This window comes from Bombina bombina, chromosome 4 (genome assembly GCF_027579735.1).
Source record: "Bombina bombina isolate aBomBom1 chromosome 4, aBomBom1.pri, whole genome shotgun sequence".
NCBI classification, from domain to species: domain Eukaryota; kingdom Metazoa; phylum Chordata; class Amphibia; order Anura; family Bombinatoridae; genus Bombina; species Bombina bombina.
The window spans coordinates 685,259,374-685,282,947 of NC_069502.1; the positions used below are offsets into that span (position 1 = coordinate 685,259,374).

General features: G+C 37.3%; 1 protein-coding gene across 2 annotated transcripts in view; it reads right to left on the reverse strand.

The window, feature by feature from the left end:
- The window catches only part of TULP4 (TUB like protein 4), a 574,485-nt gene that overhangs the window by 427,307 nt on the left and 123,604 nt on the right, over window positions 1-23,574 (reverse strand). For both annotated transcript variants that reach the window (XM_053710846.1, XM_053710845.1), the window contains exon 2: window positions 16,024-18,130. In XM_053710846.1, the coding sequence (XP_053566821.1) occupies window positions 16,024-16,275 (252 nt within the window). In that variant the 5' untranslated portion in view covers window positions 16,276-18,130. The remainder of the gene's footprint in view (window positions 1-16,023; window positions 18,131-23,574) is intronic.

A 23,574-nucleotide genomic window follows, 5' to 3' on the forward strand; every position in this document is an offset into this window, starting at 1 on the left:
AGCTTACATGACATTCTGCTACCTCATGTGTAGTAGTAGACCTTATCATTACAATTTAGATTTCATCTTGTCGGTCACCCATTTCCATAAGTTTTACTCCATTTTGAGCCTCTCTTTTACCACAGATGTATGAACAAGAATATCCCTACACACTGCTTCCCAGTTTGAGGAGTATAACCCGTTACTTGTCTACACTCTCAATCACTCATGCTACTAACCAGTAGGGATAGTCTGATAGGTACATATCTAGCTTCAGGACATGTTTCACCATGGTAGCTAACTAACTGATGTGAGATAGTCCATTTGGTTTGAGTTTATATAACCCTAGCTAGCGTTTCTCGCATAGAGTGATTCCAACTCATCACCATATTACAGCATAAGATCTGCTCAAGATGCATCAGGCTAAACATATGCAACTAATGTCCTTCTCTCTCGCCACAGACTTACAGAACAGCTTCATTAAGGTTACAACAATATACTATCATTATTATTCTTATCTTCTTAGAGGTTTAAAAGTATTCTCTTGTATAACTTTGTAACTGGCTCCGCCCTCCCACTCCTCCCTTTTCCCCTTACTCATCTCAGAGCGGCTTTTTGCCCGCTGACTACCCCCCCCTTATATATATTCATCATAAGGTCCAGGAGGGGCCTTTCTAGAGACTACCATATATGTTTTATTTCCATGATCATACGACCCACATGTGGTCAGCTCAGTAGTCACCCTAATAAGCTATTATTATCACAAAATGGAGGATTCAGAAGCTCGTGTCACTTACTTTTTCAATCACTAATTTCAACATAACTTGTTCATGTATTTTATTTGTTTCCGTGTCTAAAAGTGTAACACTTGTGACTATCACCATCTGTTGTACTGTTTGAAAATCCTCAATAAAAAATTATATTAAAAAAAAACAAAAAAAACATACACACACACACACATATATATTTTTATATATATACTGTGTATATATATATATATATATATATATATTCAGATTCAAAATAAGGTGCAATCCATCAAACACAGTCTACTAATTGCCGTGGTGCTGCATACACAATACATATCGTTTCCAGCTCTCACTCCTTATGAGTAAAATAATGCTGCACTCACCGGTCTTGTAGAAAAATGTTTCTTTAGTGTATACAAATGACCGGTGAGTGCAGCATTATTTTACTCATAAGGAGTGAGAGCTGGAAACGATATATATATATATATATATGTATATATACACACACACACACACACACGTACATATATTCTGCTAGCCAAAGCACAAATAAATTGCATAATTTAATATATATGTATTTAATGATAATTCACATAATAAACATTGAAAATTGTTTTTCAATGTTAGCTTAATATTGACTAAAATGTAAGCTGGGTAGTGCACCCATTAAAAAGGTTCTGGGGAGAACACACTGCATACATACATATATAGTAATCTCCCCAGGACATTTTTAGCGGGAGCACCACCCTGCTGATTTTACTAATCCCCCGGCTAAAATTTTAGCCAATATTAAGCTAAAATTAGCCAGCATTAAAAAAATTCAGTTTTTATTGCACAAATTATCATTAAATTAATTTATGTTAAATTATGCAAATAATTTATGCTTTGGATAACTGAAAATTATATAATATTAGAAAATATTACACAGAAGTGCCCCATGTGTGTGACTAGAAGATTGGTAATGAGCAGAAGGAGAGGAAATCAGGGTGCTCACATTTGGCAAAAACATAATTTATTCTTACCTGATAAATTAATTTATTTATTGACACGGTGAGTCCATGGATCATCTTAATTACAGTTGGGAATATCACTCCTGACCAGCAGGAGGAGGCAAAGAGCACCACAGCAAAAGCTGTTAAATACCACTCCCCCTACCCACAATCCCCAGTCATTCGACCAAAGGAAAAGGAGAAAGGAAGTAATCTAAGATGCAGAGGTGCCTGAAGTTTATAGAAAAGCAAACTGACTGAAAAACAGGGCGGGCCGTGGACTCACCGTGTCAAGAAATAAATAAATATATCAGGTAAGAATAAATTATGTTTTCTTTCTAATGACACGGTGAGTCCACAGATCATCTTAATTACTGTTGGGAACCATTACCCAAGCTAGAGGACACAGATGATAAGGGAGGGACAAGACAGTTAACTAAACAGAAGGCACCACTGCTTGAAGAACCTTTCTCCCAAAAGAAGCCTCTGCTGAAGCAAAAGTATCAAATTTGTAAAATTTAGAAAAAGTATGCAAAGTTGACCAAGTTGCAGCCTTGCAAAGCTGATCTATAGAAGCTCCATTTTTGAAAGATGAAACAACTCTCGTGGAATGAGCCGTGATTCTCTCAGGAGGCTGCTGACCAGCAGTCTCATATGTCAAGCGAATAACACTCCTCAACCAACAAGAAAGAGAAGTAGCCGTAGATTTCTTACCCTTACGCATCCCAGAAAAGACAACAAATAAAGAAGAAGACTGGCGAAAATCCTTAGTCGCCTGCAAATAATATTTCAATGCACGAACCACATCCAGGTTGTGCAACAAACGCTTCTTATGAGAAAAAGGATTAGGACACAAAGAAGGAACAACAATCTCTTGATTAATATTCTTATGAGAAACAACCTTGGGAAGAGGAAGAAAACCCAAGGCAGTACACAGAACTACCTTATCAGAGTGAAAAATAAGAAAAGGCGATTCATACTGTAAGGCTGAAAACTCCGAAACTCTTTGAGCCGAAGAAATAGCCACCAGAAACAAAACCTTCCAAGATAACATCTTAATATCCAAAGAATGCATAGGTTCAAACACAGCCTGTTGAAGGACTCTAAGAACCAAATTAAGACTCCAAGATAGAGTAGTAGACTTAAACACAGGCTGAATTCTAACCAAGGCCTGACAAAAAGAATGAACATCTGGCACATCCGCCAGGCGCTTGTGCAATAAAATAGATAAAGCCGAAATTTGAACCTTCAGGGTACTAGCAGATAAACATTTCTCCAAACCCTCCTGGAGAAAAGACAAAATCCTAGGAATCCTAACAACTCCATGAGTAGCCTTTGGATTCACACCAATACAAATATTTACGCCAAATCTTATAACAAATCTTCCTAGTCACAGGCTTACGAGCCTGAATCATAGTCTCAATGACTGACTCCATAAACCACGCTTAGAAAGAATCAATCGTTTAATCTCCAAACAGTCAGCTTCAGAGAAACGAGATTTGGATGAAGGAAGGGACCCTACAGAAGCAGGTCCTTCCTTAATGGAAGATGCCAAGGTGGAAGGGTGAAGACAATCTCCACCGGATCTGCAAACCAGATTCTGCAAGGCCACACCGGAGCAAAGAGAATCACCAATGCCCTCTTCTTGTTTGACCCGAGCAATGACCCGAGAAAAAGAGCAAACGGAGGGAACACATATGCCAGACTGAAAGTCCTAGGAACTGCCAGAGCATCTATGAGAACAGCCTGAGGATCCTTTAACCTCGACCCTTACCTCGGGAGCATGGCATTCTGACGAGATGCCATGAGATCCAACTCCGGCTGCCCCCAACTGAGAATTAAGCTGGAAAATACTTCTGGATGAAGTTCCCACTCCCCCAGATGAAAAGTCTGTCTGCTCAGAAAATCCGCTTCCCAAATGTCCACCCCTGGAATATGGATAGCAGACAAACAACAGTTGTGAATCTCCGCCCACTGAATAATCTTGGCTACCTCTGTCATGCCAAGGAACTCCGAGTTCCTCCCTGATGATTGATGTAAGCCACTGACGTTATGTTGTCCGACTGAAACCTGATAAACTGGGTTGAAGCTAGCTGAGGCCAGGCTAGAAGAGCATTGAAAATTGCTCTCAGTTCCAAAATATTTATTGGAAGAACCGACTCCTCCCGAGTCCATAGACCCTGAGCCCTTAATGAACTCCAGACAGTACCCCAGCCCAGCAAACTGGCATCCGTAGTTACAATCACCCAGGCAGGTCTGCGAAAGCAAGTTCCCTGAGAGAGAAGATCCTGAGACAACCACCATGGAAGAGAATCTCTGGATATCTGATCTAGATTAATCTTTGGAGATAGATCTGCATAATCCCCGTTCCACTGCCTGAGCAAGCATAACTGCAGAGGTCTGAGATGGAACCGAGCAAACGGAATAATGTCCATGACTGAAACCATCAGACCAATAACCTCCATGCACTGAGCCACTGACGGCCGAGGAAGGGACAGAAGAGCAAGACACGTATTGAAAATCTTTGACTTTCTTGCTTCTGTCAGAAAAAAAATGAATCTCTAGAGAATCTATAATGGTCCCCAAAAATACCACTCTTGTAGCCGGAATTAAGGAACTTTTTTCCTAAATTCACCTTCCAACCGTGGGAGCGCAGAAAAGACAACAACAACTCCATGTGGGAGCTTGCTAGTTGAAAAGATGGAGCCTTAACTAGAATGTCATCCAGAAAAGGAAAGGAGCCACTTCAACACCCTTCAATCGAAGCACCCACCAACCAATGCTCCCAGGACCTTTGAAAAAACTCTGGGAGCTGTCGCCAGACCAAAAGGAAGAGCTACAATCTGAAAATGTTTGTCTAGAAATGCAAATCTTAGGAACCTGTGATGATCCCTGTGAATAGGAATATTGCAAATATTGCATCTTTAAATCCACTGTGGTTATGAACTGACCTTTCTGAACCAAAGGAAGAATAGAACGAATAGTTTCCATCTTTAAAGTCGGAACCCTGAGAAACTTGCTTACACTCTTGAGATCTAAAATAGGGTCTGAAAGTTCCCACCTTTTTGGGAACGACAAAGAGATTGGAATAAAAACCCATACCCTTTTCCTGAACCAGAACAGGAACTATCACTCCCATGTCGGAAAGATTCTGAACACAACGTAAGAACGCCTCTCCTTTTATCTGGTTTACAGATAACATGGAGAGAAGAAACCTGCCTCTGGGAGGAAAATGCTCTAACTCCAGTTTGTAACCCTGGGACACGATATCTATCACCCAGGGATCCTGAACATCTCGAACCCAAGCTTGAGCGAAGAAAGAGAGTCTGCCCCCCATAAGATCCATTCCCAGATCAGTGGCAGACCCTTCATGCTGATTGTGAGTCAGCAACAGGCTTCCTGAACTGCTTCCCCTTATTCCAAGACTGATTTGACTTCCAAGATGGCTTAGAATGTTCCTGCTTGGAGGAAGAAGAGGAAGATTTACCAGAGACGTTACGAAAGGAATGAAAATTACTCTGCCAACCCTTCTGTTTATTTTTTTTTATCCTCAGAAAGAGAATTCCCCTTCCCTCCCGTAACATCAGAAATAATCTCAGCCAAACATGGCCGAAACAAGTGGGATAGAATCTCACTATAGAGATCCTGATAGGGGGCACACTATATCAAGGGCAACAGATACAATTGTAAACCATATAATCAAAAATAATAAAAAATGGTATAAAATGTAATCACATATATACACACAATAAAAGAAATGATAAAAAAAAAACAGATAGTCAATTTAAATATATGTGTATATATGCCTAAAATAAAAAATAAGAAAATACCAAATATATATAATAAAACAATATACTAGTAAAAAAACATAATTTATGTAAGAACTTACCTGATAAATTCATTTCTTTCATATTAACAAGAGTCCATGAGCTAGTGACGTATGGGATATACATTCCTACCAGGAGGGGCAAAGTTTCCCAAACCTTAAAATGCCTATAAATACACCCCTCACCACACCCACAAATCAGTTTAACGAATAGCCAAGAAGTGGGGTGATAAGAAAAAAAGTGCGAAGCATATAAAATAAGGAATTGGAATAATTGTGCTTTATACAAAAAAATCATAACCACCACAAAAAAGGGTGGGCCTCATGGACTCTTGTTAATATGAAAGAAATGAATTTATCAGGTAAGTTCTTACATAAATTATGTTTTCTTTCATGTAATTAACAAGAGTCCATGAGCTAGTGACGTATGGGATAATGACTACCCAAGATGTGGATCTTTCCACACAAGAGTCACTAGAGAGGGAGGGATAAAATAAAGACAGCCAATTCCTGCTGAAAATAATCCACACCCAAAATAAAGTTTAACAAAAAACATAAGCAGAAGATTCAAACTGAAACCGCTGCCTGAAGAACTTTTCTACCAAAAACTGCTTCAGAAGAAGAAAATACATCAAAATGGTAGAATTTAGTAAAAGTATGCAAAGAGGACCAAGTTGCTGCTTTGCAGATCTGGTCAACCGACAGCTTCATTCCTAAACGCCCAGGAAGTAGATAACTGACCTAGTAGAATGAGCTGTAATTCTTTGAGGCGGAATTTTACCCGACTCAACATAGGCAAGATGAATTAAAGATTTCAACCAAGATGCCAAAGAAATGGCAGAAGCTTTCTGGCCTTTCCTAGAACCGGAAAAGATAACAAATAGACTAGAAGTCTTACGGAAAGATTTCGTAGCTTCAACATAATATTTCAAAGCTCTAACAACATCCAAAGAATGCAATGATTTCTCCTTAGAATTCTTAGGATTAGGACATAATGAAGGAACCACAATTTCTCTACTAATGTTGTTGAATTCACAACTTTAGGTAAAAATTCAAAAGAAGTTCGCAACACCGCCTTATCCTGATGAAAAATCAGAAAAGGAGACTCACACGAAAGAGCAGATAATTCAGAAACTCTTCTAGCAGAAGAGATGGCCAAAAGGAACAAAACTTTCCAAGAAAGTAATTTAATGTCCAATGAATGCATAGGTTCAAACGGAGGAGCTTGAAGAGCTCCCAGAACCAAATTCAAACTCCAAGGAGGAGAAATTGACTTAATGACAGGTTTTATACGAACCAAAGCTTGTACAAAACAATGAATATCAGGAAGAATAGCAATCTTTCTGTGAAAAAGAACAGAAAGAGCGGAGATTTGTCCTTTCAAAGAACTTGCGGACAACCCTTATCTAAACCATCCTGAAGAAACTGTAAAATTCTCGGTATTCTAAAAAAAAAATGCCAAGAAAAATGATGAGAAAGACACCAAGAAATATAAGTCTTCCAGACTCTATAATATATCTCTCGAGATACAGATTTACGAGCCTGTAACATAGTATTAATCACGGAGTCAGAGAAACCTCTATGACCAAGAATCAAGCGTTCAATCTCCATACCTTTAAATTTAAGGATTTCAGATCCGGATGGAAAAAAGGACCTTGTGACAGAAGGTCTGGTCTTAACGGAAGAGTCCATGGCTGGCAAGATGCCATCCGGACAAGATCCGCATACCAAAACCTGTGAGGCCATGCCGGAGCTATTAGCAGAACAAACGAGCATTCCCTCAGAATCTTGGAGATTACTCTTGGAAGAAGAACTAGAGGCGGAAAGATATAGGCAGGATGATACTTCCAAGGAAGTGATAATGCATCCACTGCCTCCGCCTGAGGATCCCGGGATCTGGACAGATACCTGGGAAGTTTCTTGTTTAGATGAGAGGCCATCAGATCTATCTCTGGGAGCCCCCACAATTGAACAATCTGAAGAAATACCTCTGGGTGAAGAGACCATTCGCCCGGATGCAACGTTTGGCGACTGAGATAATCCGCTTCCCAATTGTCTACACCTGGGATATGAACCGCAGAGATTAGACAGGAGCTGGATTCCGCCCAAACCAAAATTCGAGATACTTCTTTCATAGCCAGAGGACTGTGAGTCCCTCCTTGATGATTGATGTATGCCACAGTTGTGACATTGTCTGTCTGAAAACAAATGAACGATTCTCTCTTCAGAAGAGGCCAAAACTGAAGAGCTCTGAAAACTGCACGGAGTTCCAAGATATTGATCGGTAATCTCACCTCCTGAGATTCCCAAACTCCTTGTGCCGTCAGAGATCCCCACACAGCTCCCCAACCTGTGAGACTTGCATCTGTTGAAATTACAGTCCAGGTCGGAAGAACAAAAGAAGCCCCCTGAATTAAACGATGGTGATCTGTCCACCACGTTAGAGAGTGCCGAACAATCGGTTTTAAAGATATTAATTGATATATCTTCGTGTAATCCCTGCACCATTGGTTCAGCATACAGAGCTGAAGAGGTCGCATGTGAAAACGAGCAAAGGGGATCGCGTCCGATGCAGCAGTCATAAGACCTAGAATTTCCATGCATAAGGCTACCGAAGGGAATGATTGAGACTGAAGGTTTCGACAGGCTGTAATCAATTTTAGACGTCTCTTGTCTGTTAAAGACAAAGTCATGGACACTGAATCTATCTGGAAACCCAGAAAGGTTACCCTTGTTTGAGGAATCAAAGAACTTTTTGGTAAATTGATCCTCCAACCATGATCTTGAAGAAACAACACAAGTCGATTTGTATGAGACTCTGCTAAATGTAAAGACGGAGCAAGTACCAAGATATCGTCCAAATAAGGAAATACCACAATACCCTGTTCTCTGATTACAGACAGCAGGGCACCGAGAATCTTTGTGAAAATTCTTGGAGCTGTAGCAAGGCCAAACGGTAGAGCCACAAATTGGTAATGCTTGTCTAGAAAAGAGAATCTCAGGAACTGATAATGATCTGGATGAATCGGAATATGCAGATATGCATCCTGTAAATCTATTGTGGACATAAAATTCCCTTGCTGAACAAAAGGCAATATAGTCCTTACAGTTACCATCTTGAACGTTGGTATCCTTACATAACGATTCAATAATTTTAGATCCAGAACTGGTCTGAAGGAATTCTCCTTCTTTGGTACAATGAAGAGATTTGAATAAAACCCCATCCCCTGTTCCGGAACTGGAACTGGCATAATTACTCCAGCCAACTCTAGATCTGAAACACAATTCAGAAATGCTTGAGCTTTCACTGGATTTACTGGGACATGGGAAAGAAAAAATCTCTTTGCAGGAGGTCTCATCTTGAAACCAATTCTGTACCCTTCTGAAACAATGTTCTGAATCCAAAGATTGTGAACAGAATTGATCCAAATTTCTTTGAAAAAACGTAACCTGCCCCCTACCAGCTGAACTGGAATGAGGGCCGTACCTTCATGTGAACTTAGAAGCAGGCTTTGCCTTTCTAGCAGGCTTGGATTTATTCCAGACTGGAGATGGTTTCCAAACTGAAACTGCTCCTGAGGACGAAGGATCAGACTTTTGTTCTTTGTTGAAACGAAAGGAACGAAAACGATTGTTAGCCTGTTTTTACCTTTAGACTTTTTATCCTGTGGTAAAAAAGTTCCTTTCCCACCAGTAACAGTTGAAATAATAGAATCCAACTGAGAACCAAATAATTTGTTTCCCTGGAAAGAAATGGAAAGTAGAGTTGATTTAGAAGCCATATCAGCATTCCAAGTCTTAAGCCATAAAGCTCTTCTGGCTAAGATAGCCAGAGACATAAATCTAACATCAACTCTAATAATATCAAAAATGGCATCACAGATGAAATTATTAGCATGCTGGAGAATAATAATATCATGAGAATCACGATTTGTTACTTGTTGCGCTAGAGTTTCCAACCAAAAAGTTGAAGCTGCAGCAACATCAGCCAATGATATAGCAGGTCTAAGAAGATTACCTGAACATAGATAAGCTTTTCTTAGAAAAGATTCAATTTTTCTATCTAAAGGATCCTTAAACGAGGTACCATCTGACGTAGGAATGGTAGTACGTTTAGCAAGGGTAGAAATAGCCCCATCAACTTTAGGGATTTTGTCCCAAAATTCTAACCTGTCAGACGGAACAGGATATAATTGCTTAAAACGTTTAGAAGGAGTAAATGAATTACCCAATTTATCCCATTCCTTAGCAATTACTGCAGAAATAGCATTAGGAACAGGAAAGACTTCTGGAATAACCGCAGGAGCTTTAAAAACCTTATCCAAACGTATAGAATTAGTATCAAGAGGACTAGAATCCTCTATTTCTAAAGCAATTAATACTTCTTTAAGTAAAGAGCGAATAAATTCCATCTTAAATAAATATGAAGATTTATCAGCATCAATCTCTGAGACAGAATCCTCTGAACCAGAAGAGTCCAAAGAATCAGAATGATGGTGTTCATTTAAAAATTCATCTGTAGAGAGAGAAGATTTAAAAGACTTTTTACGTTTACTAGAAGGAGAAATAACAGACAAAGCCTTCTTTATGGATTCAGAAACAAAATCTCTTATGTTATCAGGAACATTCTGCACCTTAGATGTTGAGGGAACTGCAACAGGCAATGGTACATCACTAAAGGAAATATTATCTGCTTTAACAAGTTTGTCATGACAATTATTACAAACAACAGCTGGAGGAATAGCTACCAAAAGTTTACAGCAGATACACTTAGCTTTGGTAGATCCAGCAGGCAGTGGTTTTCCTGTAGTATCTTCTGGCTCAGATGCAACGTGAGACATCTTGCAATATGTAAGAGAAAAAACAACATATAAAGCAAAATAGATCAAATTCCTTATAAGACAGTTTCAGGAATGGGAAAAAAATGCCAAACATCAAGCTTCTAGCAACCAGAAGCAAATGAAAAATGAGACTGAAATAATGTGGAGACAAAAGCGACGCCCATATTTTTTGGCGCCAAATAAGACGCCCACATTATTTGGCGCCTAAATGCTTTCGGCGCCAAAAATGACGCCACATCCGGAACGCCGACATTTTTGGCGCAAAATAACGTCAAAAATGACGCAACTTCCGGCGACACGTATGACGCCGGAAACGGAAAAGAATTTTTGCGCCAAAAAAGTCAGCGCCAAGAATGACGCAATAAAATGAAGCATTTTCAGCCCCCCGCGAGCCTAACAGCCCACAGGGAAAAAAGTCAAATTTTTGAGGTAAGAAAAAATATGATAATTTAAAGCATAATCCCAAATATGAAACTGACTGTCTGGAAATAAGGAAAGTTGAACATTCTGAGTCAAGGCAAATAAATGTTTGAATACATATATTTAGAACTTTATAAATAAAGTGCCCAACCATAGCTTAGAGTGTCACAGAAAATAAGACTTACTTACCCCAGGACACTCATCTACATGTTTGTAGAAAGCCAAACCAGTACTGAAACGAGAATCAGTAGAGGAAATGGTAAATATAAGAGTATATCGTCGATCTGAAAAGGGAGGTAAGAGATGAATCTCTACGACCGATAACAGAGAACCTTATGAAATAGACCCCGTAGAAGGAGATCACTGCATTCAATAGGCAATACTCTCCTCACATCCCTCTGACATTCACTGCACGCTGAGAGGAAAACCGGGCTCCAACTTGCTGCGGAGCGCATATCAACGTAGAATCTAGCACAAACTTACTTCACCACCTCCCTTGGAGGCAAAGTTTGTAAAACTGATTTGTGGGTGTGGTGAGGGGTGTATTTATAGGCATTTTAAGGTTTGGGAAACTTTGCCCCTCCTGGTAGGAATGTATATCCCATACGTCACTAGCTCATGGACTCTTGTTAATTACATGAAAGAAATATATATATAGAAACAAAAAGTCTCTCTTAAGGCACAAAGTCCCAGTGGTAGATCCAAATCAGAGAAGTAATGTAGGATCCATCCAGCAAAGAAGATCAGTAGAGCTGCTTTCTCCTCACATCAAGATGGAATGCCGTCTAGAAGGAAAAATTAAAGAAAAAGAGAGGCGCTTGTGTGTACCAGTCGAACGAAAAAAAGATTTATGTATATCCACAACAGGGTACTCACATTTTGTTATAGCACTCATACAGTGCTATCAGGCACGTACTGGGTAATCACAGCAACCCAGCTTGCTGAATTTCCTACGTGTATACAGGAACATTTACTTTGAATCCTTGGAGCTGGATCACAGGAACAACCCCACATGCAGGAGGCAAGGAAGCACACAGGGATTTCCACACCAAGCAAATCCAATTCCCAATAGGGTAGTAAGTAAATGATGGTTGGTGTATAAAAAGATCAGTAGAGGTTCCAATAAGGTTAAAAAATTTAATTTATTAAAACAATAAAAAAGTAGGAACCAACAGGTAGGGCATAAAGTATCCCTCCTTGTAAACATGCAACACGTTTCTCAGCACCAACGCTGTTTCGTCAGGCATATAATACATACTGATCATAACTCTTATATATACAACACCAACCTTACCAATAAAACCAATTAAGCAATTGGAAATAACAAACACCTGAGAGTCTCCCTCTGAAGGGCTGGCTCCCAGCATTTTAACCCTTTGTTTGCGGTACATGTTTCACATTTGATAAAGATTCATATATAGTCTGCATCTATAATGATCTGTCATATATAATCACAAAAACCCTAAATTATATTCAATAGATAATATTAAACAATCTATGGATCTCATGATTTTGTTAAAAAGATTCCTAATATACTAAACAATAACCTCATGTTTGGATAGACAATCAATATAATAATCAAAATATATATATATATGTATATCTCTATATCTGGCCCAAACAAGGTCTTACCCTTGTAAGGAATAGACAAAAGCTTAGACTTAGAGGACACATCTGCAGACCAGGATTTTAACCATAAAGCTCTGTGAGCTAAAATGTCAAAACCAGACATTTTAGCTACCAACTTGATGACTTGTAGAGAAGCATCTGCAATAAAGGAATTGGCCAACTTCAAAGTCTTGATCCTATCTTGAATTTCTTCAAGAGGAGTATCTTGCTGAATAGAATCAGACAATGCATCAAACCAATATCCGCCGCACTAGTAACCGTAGCAATACATGCAGTGGGGGCCCAGTGGGGATTATACCCCACAAGTTCTCAAATGCTTAAAAGTCACCACTTGCTCTACTGAAGAGACTGACATGGACTACGGCTAAACCCCAAAGAAAACCAGAGCAAACTTGTTCTGCTTAAAAAATAAACTCTTGATTGAAGAATCAGACACCTAACTTTACCCCTCCTTGCAAATGATACAAGCAAAGAGATTGACTGGGGATTGTAAGTAGGGGGAGTGTTATTTAACAGCTTTTTCTGTGGTGCTCTTTGCCTCCTCCTGCTGGTCAGGAATGATATTCTCAACAGTAATTAAGATGATCCAATGTGCTGATAGGAGCCAGCTGGTACTTTGCAGCATACCAGCTTGCTGACACCCAGTGTGCAGGAACTCAGGAACTCCAAACGTCACGCTGTACTGGTGGAGATGTGAAGTAGTTGTTTAATATAACAGGTGCATGAGTTGATAGCTTAGATAAAGTTTTAATAAAAACAATCATAAAAAGCTAAAAAGACAAGAAACAGGTATAAACAAGGGGTATAAGTGGTTTGCGCCCCTGTATTATCTGCCGCGCGTTTCTTAGCGAGTAAAGAGGTTGTTTCATCAGGCATAAATAGCCATGCTAACACAGCCTTTAAATTAAAGTACAGCTACCAATCACGATCCATCACCCATCATCCATGTTTGCTGTGAAGTACCAATCAGCTCCTATCAGCACATTAGGGTGCTTTTGCTAAATGTGAGTACCCTGATTTCCTATCCTTCTGCAGATTATCCATCTTATAGACACACACATGGGGCACTTCTTTGTTGTGTGATGTTAAGGTGCATAAAACTCAGCACATAGCCATGACATCTCCATAGACAAACATTGGTAGTACAAAGAGTTGTACTGAAGAGCTCAGTGACTTTAAACATGGCACTTTCTAGCATGACACATTTGTTACGAGTCCGGTCATGACATTTCTGCCCTACTACATCTGTCCCAGTCAACTGTAAGGACTATTATAGTGAAGTGGAAGCATCTCGGAGAAACAATAGTCCCCGCAACAGTCCTAAAGACAATGTAAACTCATAGAGTGGGCTACCAAGTGCTGAAATGCATTAACATTTAAAAATTGTCTATCGTCTGTTGCATCTCTGACTAAATAGTTCCAAACAGCCTCTGGAAACAACAGCAGCAGAATAAATAAATTGGGAGCTTCGGAAAATGAGTTTCCATGTATGAGCAGCTGTACACAAACATCACATCTAAATGAACAATGTCAAGCATCGGCTGGAATGGTGTAAAGCACACTACCAATGGACTCTGGAGCGATGAATCACACTTCACTATTTGGCAGTCTGATGGAAGAATCTGGGTGTGGCGGATGCCAGGAAAACATTATCTACCAGAATTCATAGTGCCTACTGTGAAGTTTGGTGGAGCAGACAAAATGGTCTGGGGCAGTATTTAAAGGTTTGGGCTAGATCCCTTAGTTCCAGTGAAGGGTGAGCTTGAAGTGATGGTAAAATTCTAGTGTTTAAAAAAATGCTAGGATTTACCATCACTAACAATAATGGCGAACCTTCATTCATCAGTAAAAAAAAAAGAAAGATGAATAAGTACCTTTATTTCACCACAGCTTCAGGGCTAACCTAAGCGCCTCCGGCCACTATGGTACAGCTCAGTTGTTTCTTTTCAATGAATTGATGTTTCCACCTGTTAGCCAATTAGCTAATATTGGCTAAGAGGTGGAAACGTCACCTCATTGAAAAACTGAGCTGCGCCATGGGCGGCTGGAGGCACTTAGGTTAGCGCTGAAGCTGATGATTACAATGGTTAATTAAGAAAAATTTTGCACATTCATCCTTTATTTTCACGGCTTTCCTTTAATTCACCACTAAATAGTGTGCTTTTTCTACTCCCCATTAGAATACGGTGACTCCTTAAGATCAGTGCCAGAAATCATATTTATCTGGCTTTAACTGTTCAAACTTAATAAGAAGTTATGTATATAAGGCTATGTATATGTTTCTTAAAAACAAAGCATGTACAATTGGTCAAAATTTCAGATCTGTTTTAAGCTCTTGTCAAGACCTAATTCACCCTCAAAAATACAACAAACATTCTGCTAAATCTAAACTAAAATCTAAAAGTAGTACTCCAAAACTACCACTACATTAGCCCGGTAGAAGGAAATCCAGAACTACAGCAAATTCCCATCTTGCTGCAAATAGGAGAGGTTCTTAATCCTATATACCTGTACCTGTAGGGTGGACAGAACTAGAAGTTGGGGAAAGGCCAAAAGAATGGCTACCTTTAAACAGGTAATTCAGGGTGTGGTCAGTTCTGTCCAAACCCTTACTGGTAATTAAAAGTCAGAAAGAACCAAGATAATTACTTTGCTCTTTTTTTCTGCTTCTGATCCCCAGGTGACAGATTACCCATATGTAGTCAACAAGACTGGACTTTTCCACATATACTTCGCTTAACCATTAATGGAAGACAATGGCACACTTTTCTGGAGGGAAAGGAAATAGTAGAAGCAAAAATTGATAATGTATCATTTAAAATCATTAAAAAGAGCACTTATTTCATTAACATGTCTATTTAAACATAAAAATGCTACAAGCATTACCATTGGTTTAACCGAATTGTGTATTGTTGATTAAAAAAAAAAAATGCTCGACTTTGTTAGACTATTTTATTTTAAGACAAATTCCTTTTTTACTGTGTGTTTAACCGCATGCAAAGGGGCAAAATACATAGTCTAAGTTATGCTTCTATGCCACTCCTGGTGAAGCTAGAGATGTTGAGCCAATCAAGAGCAGTTATATTTTTGTATGCACCAATCACTGGCTATATCTAGAGCAGAATGGGAGTGTTCCAGGAGTGTGACTTTAACTACATGTTTGACCTTTATTAAGAATTTAAATATATTGTAAATAAACAGAATTTGTTTATAAACTTTAAATGTTCTAATATAATAGAACATTTTGAATTTGACAACCAGATGTTCCTTTAAATTGAGAGATTTTCTGAAAAATAAATAAAAGTGGTTTGTATGTTTAATGATCAAACTGAAAGGACAACATAAAATCAGTACTATTGATGTGTTAATTATTTCAAATTCAATACAGCTACATGACCTAATAATACTAATTATAAAAAGAAAATTGTAATTAAGTCATTCAGCAAAAAAGAGAACTATACAGAGGAAAACGTCATTCCACTCCTTATAGAATCTTTTGGAGTTGATTCATTAAGGTTTTAAGAGCTCCCTCAAACAGTCAAACATAAGAGACATTTATTCCATTGTAGACCTGCATTTGGAACACTTACCTCACTGTTGTGACCCCTCAGGTTGAAGTTGATCCTCTGTGGGGTGTTTCTATCTCTACGGCAATGGCTCAAAGTAAAAGTCACTCCTACAACTCCTCTACCATTCCCTGTAGCCAACCACCCTTCCTCATAGTAACGTCTCCGGCAAACAGGTTTTTCCTTCTCACTTTTTGGAACTCTGCCTTTCCAGGAAAGGCATAAGATGTTGGAATCACTGCAAAGAACAGGTCCATGCTCCACAGATGCGTACATGCTTAATGAAAGTCAAATCAGTTCCCAAGTATAAAAAATATAATAAATAAGTAAATCAACCAAGTTAGGTTCATTTAAGTCAAAGGTCCTCAACTTATTGAAACCGACCTTAAGTGGTTTAAAAGGCTGGTGCCAATGCACTTCCTCTTAATGCATAGTAACAGATATCCACATACAAAAACATGGTAGCAATTTGGCGTAAAAAACTGACCAGCACTCAGGATTCTCGTCATGAAGGTTGTGTGGTTAGTGGGTTCCTTTGAAGAATCATTGCCATAGTTCCTGCTATTTTTAGTTTTATTATTTCCAAGGTTGATTAAAATCGATGTACCTGCCTGATACGTTACTATGCAAATCTTCATGCAGACTGAATTTCCAGTTTCAGGTTAGGAATAGGACTGATTGAGGGCAATATCAGCATGTTTCCAGAAATTTGAGGATTGTAAAGGTTTTATATTTCAAGTATGTTAAGGCTTTGAGAATTCTGATTTCTTTCATACTTAATTTTGTTTTTTCCAACCACTTTAAAGTTTGTCCTCTTCTGACCTAATGTCACTCTCTGTGATATTTCTGCTGCCAATACAGAACATATTTGCATAAAAAAGCACAGGGCGAAGGCACATGTACTGTGCAAAATTATATCCAGACTTTTCTCTTTACCCACCTTTGCACATATCCAGTTGTATAAGAAAAAAAATAGAAAAATCCCTACAGCATATACATTTCTTATGCTGTTTTGGTTTTACTGCTCAAAGAAAACAAGTCTTGCACTCAAACCTTTTGACCAGGAATCTGATTAATCCAGTAATATACTGTATTCAAACCAACAAGAAACGTATATGTTAAGAACTGCCGTCTATCCATTGTTTTAAGCAACTACAATTTGATAAAGATAATTCTACTTATTAAAAAAAAAAAAAAAAGTAACAATTTTTTCATTACTCTTTTCAATGTATGTATCCTTTATCTAACACAACAAAGGAAAACTGTGTTTCAAGTGCAATTTGGATTCAACTAATAGCCCCAAAAATATTTCACTGATTAAGGTGGATGTGAAAGTGGACTTTCACGTTTGCATTATATATTGTTTTGTTATGTCGGCCTTTGTTTTCTCTGTCTTTAAAAAGACATTAAAACCCATGAAGGTGCAATTTTATTCTCTTTAAACGCTTATTTCCAATACTGAAATTGATGAAAACAGGCATAGCTCTCCTATTTCAAAAACCGGTCAACCACCATGTTATGGTTTAAATGGTATTGAGGCCATTTGAAAAAAAATTGAGAAGAGAGTGGATATAGATGGGGAAAAAAAAGTAAATTAATTTCACGAACCAATTCCTCCGATGCACAGTGAAGTCTATTTGTCAGATGAATGCCCAAACTTGTCTTTTCTTATTCTAACCTGTTTTCTTCCAGCCCATCACCACATATTAGCAGCTGTTATTCATTGACCTCTGTGCTTTTTTTTTTGCAAAGTACACATTTTCATTTTTTGTAATATTTTTTGTTATTTATTATTTTTTATCTATTTATCAAAATCAATTTTAGATAGGACAGCGTATTCCCAGTTCCTCTTGTGTGAATAAGCCTTTGGGCACCCAGCTGTTTGACAGTACAATCCTTTTTCTGAGTTACTTAAATTCAAAGCAGGAACCTTGCCCCATTTGATTTTCAGTCTAATTTCCACCTGTAGTGAGCAACAGAATAAGCGTCAGGGCAAAGCCGTGGGGGGTGCATAGATGTCTGCACGAATAAACACGATTAGCAACGAGCGTGCAGCATAGTCAACTTTGGCAGAGCTGTGTCATAGCTAATTCATAAACTGAATGGTCACACCAGGCAAACGCTCACCAACCTAGTAAATAAAAAAGAAAAAACAATGATTAGAACCATAACGATTATAAACAGTAAATTAGGGTAAATCAGATAAGATTTTATACATTTAAACAAATATAAACAATAACCTTTTAAATATGATGCTATACATGAGAATTGTGTGTGCTGCAGTAATATCACATATTTGATATATTAGTTATCACAGCATATTATGCCTTATGGCATAGCACTTTTATCAAAACACTTATGGAAGAAACTGAATTTGCTGCTTAAAAAAAAATCTTGATATATTCATAGTTTTACATTAAAATGCAAACAAATAGGAGCGAAAAACCAACAATATTTGTGTGCTTGATAAAATTACTATGTTATGTATTTAAAAAACTTTATATCTATTAAAAAAATAATAATCTTAAAGTTATTTTTCTTCCTAGGTAGAATTTTTATTCCAATAATTAAAAAAAATAATTGTGACACCTATATATGTGTGTGTGTGTGTGGGGGGGGGGGGGGTTGTTTGTTTGTTTTTAAAACTTGGCCGTATGAGGCTGAAGTTGTTTTGCGAGATATGGAGAATTTTAGAGCTTCTGATATTCTTTAGTATTAAACTAAGTATAAGTATTTGTATTATTAGTAGCACAGTCTTTATCTTAACATTTTATGAAAGTTTAGAGATGCTTCCTACATAGCATTTTAGTAAGTGTATTACCTAGATGATATTTTACTTTGTAGCAGTTATTTTTAAGGTTAGATTGCAAGCTCTAGGGAGCAGGGACCGCTAGTGTTTTTATCTTATTTTGTATATCCATTTATTGTCTTTATTGTAACCTTTATCACCTCCTGTGTAACTGCACAATATAATGTTTTATTGCAAATAATATGGTTCAGTCCCCTGTAGCTAATATAGAAGAAATATTAGGGCTGTTATGACTGGTACTTGTACTTTTACAAGAATTGTGTATGTTGTGTTTTTTTTAACTGAGCTAAAGAACAAAAAGAACACTACAAACAGAATATTAGCATTACATATAGAATAAAAGAAAGACATAGTTTAACACATTTTAGCAGCTAATAAATTCAAATAATGTCTAAAATATCATAATGAACTCGCATAAATCTCTTAATTTTATTTGCTTACGGCCCATTTTCCTTTCTAATAGGGATCTGAAAGAGTACTATTTTACTAAAAAAAAAAAAAAAATTGAGTCATGGAACCATTGAGCAAACTGAAGCTGTGTCTTTAAGGGGTTAAAACACAGATAATAATATATTTCCTAAAAAAATGTCCAGTGGCACAGATCCAGATTTTGGTGGCCACCTTGTTTGTCCACCCACCAAAAGCCCCCAAAGCACTAATCTTTAGTTTGCTTTTTCTTGGGGGCACAAAACCTTTGGCACACATTCTCGGTTCTGCATTTTTAGCTGGTGCCCCCAAAAACTAGTGCAGAGGGCCACATGTACTCTATGGGCCACCAGTTGTCCATCCCTGATTAGAAGCCCAAACAGCAAAGAGCAGGAAATAATTAATGTACTTTAGTACTCAAAAGAACAGAATAAGCACATAGATTATTATTATGATAAAAAAAAAAACACTTTACTATAGGAGATCCATCTAAATAATAATTGAAAACTAATCAAAATTACATATAAATTGAGAATAACATCACCATGGAAATAAAAACATAAGTTATAACAAAAATTAGAAGCATGATGATTTTATTAAAAGAATAGCTGTTGTGGTTTTGGATGTTTTAGAATTTTTTTTTTTAGAATCAAAAATGTCATATTTATTTAACAAATTTGTCTTTTTATGACAGGTTTTACTGCTTTAAAGTGAAGGTCAATTTAGATGAATCGGTGCCCGGTTTTTAATAATCCTATTAAAAACAAGGGAACTTTAATTCATCAAAATTGACACTTGTTTTCTTAAAAAACGTACTTTTTAATCCTGACAGCCGCTGCAACGCTTCCTCCACCTGTCGCAGGCCCTCTTCGCGGGTCCAAAATGACCAATCCGGATTCCTCCAATCACTGCGTTGCCTCAGGTCATGATCCCCCTGGGGGGGAAAGTCGTGACTGGAGGAAGCCGGATTAGTCATTTCTAACGTAAGAAGAGGCTTCCTAAGGCCGGGGGAATCGCTGGAGCGGCTGTCAGGATAAAAAGGTAAGTTTTTGAAGAAAACAAGTGAAATGTCAATTTTGATGAATTTAAGTGCCCTTGTTTTTAATAGGATTATTAAAAACCGGTCACCGATTCATCTAAATTGACCTTCACTTTAAAGTGCTGCACTATATCAAATATAGATTAAAACATGTTTTAGATATTCTCTTTCATCATATACACTTAATATTTATTTAATAACACTCCCAAGACACTTTGCATCTGACATGATTCTTTCCAATGTTTGTTGAGAGTTCTCATCAAAAACCCTAATAAATATTGTGTTAAAGGGACATTCCAGCCAGATTTGAAATCCACATGAATGCATTTGAGTTTTGAATAGAAGCATTATTGTAATATACATGTATTAGCTAAAATGCTTCTAATAAAAGCTATAGCTGTTTCAAAAGTGTATTTAAGTATGCACCGTGCCCCAGCATTTTAAACACAGCACTTGCTCAGAGAGCCTAAGGTGCTTGTACCATCTGTTAATGACTCGATTTGTTAATTGCTGACATGATACAAGCCCCACTGGTACTCTGAGTAGCTGCAGTATTTAAAATGCAGGTGCACTGAGAATATCTAGCTATGCTTCAAATGCGCGTGCAGAGAAACATGTTAACACTATAACAGTGATAACTTTTACTAGAAGCATTTTTGCCAATAGATATATATTGCAAATACGTTTATATTCAAAGATGTAATTAATCTGTGTGCATTAATATTTTGGCAGGAATGTCCCTTTAATACAGTTGTATAGAACTTGTGCATATTAGAGAATACATTTATGATTATTAATGAAATTATATTTAAAGAATCTTCCTATGTCCATTCTAGTAAAGCCGCTATAGATTTACAGCATTTGCAGGTTACAGATTTAGCTTTTTGGCTTCACTAGGACGTGTTGAACAAACATAATTTTCCACAGAGTAAGATGAGTTTAAAGGGACAGTGAACACCTTATACTTAGAAGACCTGTTTGTATATAGTAACACATCAGTCAAGTATTAACCTTTTTTAAAACAAATTCAAATTTAGCTTGCTGCATTTGTTTTTTAATAGTCAAACTTCCCTCACCACCTGCCTTACTTGGAGGAGCCAATCCAGGTTTGAGTCAGCAGACTACAAGGCTAGCCGTGGCCATTATGTTAGTATGAAGTATATTGTTTTGCAGTTATCAGCTAAAGCCAATTAGGGACATGTGTGTAGCAGGGTTAGCCTTGAGAGGTCAGCAGGGTGCTTTTCCAGTTCTGAGAATTAAGTCACAATATTTTTAAAACTCAATTACATGAAAGGGGCAAAATAAATAATTAAATTACACTAAAAAGTTGTTTTACTATGCATAACTAAACATTTGTATTAATATTTCAAGGGATTTATTGTTTCTTTAACCTGCTTTTGAATGTAGTCATACGTAATGAAAAGCATAAAATTATTTGATAGGTGTGGGCATCAGTTTGAATAATGTTAGTCAATTGTGCTGAATATACAATTCCAAAATAAATAAAAAATAAATATTCCCAGACTGGCATTCCAACATCCATAATCCTCTTAAGTGATTACATTCATAGTTTTGGCAGCTGCCCCCTTTGAAAAATGGGGTGCACATCAGTCATTTTCCCCCATATCTCAACTCACCAGACACATTCTCCACTTAGACAACTCGCTAGTAATTCATATATGTGCACATCACACTCAACAAAAAGAAGAGAAGATGAATTTGGCAAAACGTCTCCTGCAATACATGAAATGAATGACAATAGACATTGATATAAAAGCTTGCCCAAAACAGCCATATTTAAATATGCATCATATTTAGAGGAACATGTGTTTCACTCCACATTTGACTGCCAATGTATACTTATGCTTTTCATACAGTTTCATTCAAGTCCATCTTGGCAAATTTTGGGCGCCAAGTTGCCTTGACTCCTAGAATACTACATCTGCACCGTACTGTAGCAAACTATATTTTATTAAAGGGACTGTCTATTCAAGAATGTTCATTGTTTAGCAAGATAGATAATCCATTTATTACACATTCATCAGTTTTATATAACCAACATGGTTATATTATTATACTTTTAACCTCTTTGATTACCTTGTATCTAAGCCTCTGCAGACTGCACCCCTATTTCAGTTCTTTTGACAGACTTGCATTTTAACCAATCAGTGCTGACTCCTAGGTAACTCTACGGGAGTGAGCACAATGTTATATATATATATATATATATATAGCCCATATGAACTAGTGCTGTTTAGCTGTAAGAAAATATCAACAATGCTCTGAGATAAGAGGCGGCCTTCAAGGGCTTAAAAATTAGCATATGAGCCTGCATAGGTTTTACCAAGAAAGGAGAGCAAATCTGATGATAAAAGTAAATTGGAAAGTTGTTTAAAATTGCATGCCATAAAACTTTTTTGCTCAGATGTCTTTTTTAAATTGTTATTATTGTTAAAACAAATGTATGATCAGTATATATGTTATTCTGTTTGTATTTTTTGGTTCTTCAATAAAGCTGATAAAAAAAATTGACATGCCCTATCTGAATCATGAAAGTTTAATTTTGACTAGACTGTCCCTTTAACACATCTTCATAGGTACAAGACTAACACAAGAGACATTTCGGGTCACATACCTTTACTCATGAAATACCTAAATAATTAATAGACATTGGAATATCCTGAAGGATTGTAATACAGAAGTGAAAGTGTTTCAAAGCGCTGCTATGATGGTCTATAGAAGGGTCCCTAGTTTAAAGGGACATTCCGGTCAAAATTTAAATGCCCATAGCTGAATTACATCTTTGAATAGAAACATATTTGCAATATGTTATACATATATAATTTAGGCAAGTTATGGAGAGGGGGCAGAAGAGAGCTGGTGTTAAAACAAAAATAATTCTACAGGATTAAAAATTAGAGGCCATGGTTCTGAAAGGACTCAACAGGTAATTAGATTTTACAGTGTTCCTATAGATTAAAGATAGGATATGTATGGAAGTAAATGGTGTACTGCATTCTATCTGTACAGTTGGTAGTGAATACATTTTATATAGTTTCTTTTAAAAGAATGTATTTTATAAACTTGGTCATAAGGTGGTGGATAGAGTATAGATATATTTGTATTAGTAGTGATTTAAGAGTTACTGAGAGCTTTATAATTAACAATGTACACATGTGCCTAATAAGCATGATTAAGGGTATGTGACCCGAAACATCGCTTGTGTTTGCCTTGTACCTATGATGATGTGTTAATAAAATACAGTTTGCTACAATACGGTGCTGTGGACCTTGTACTTTTT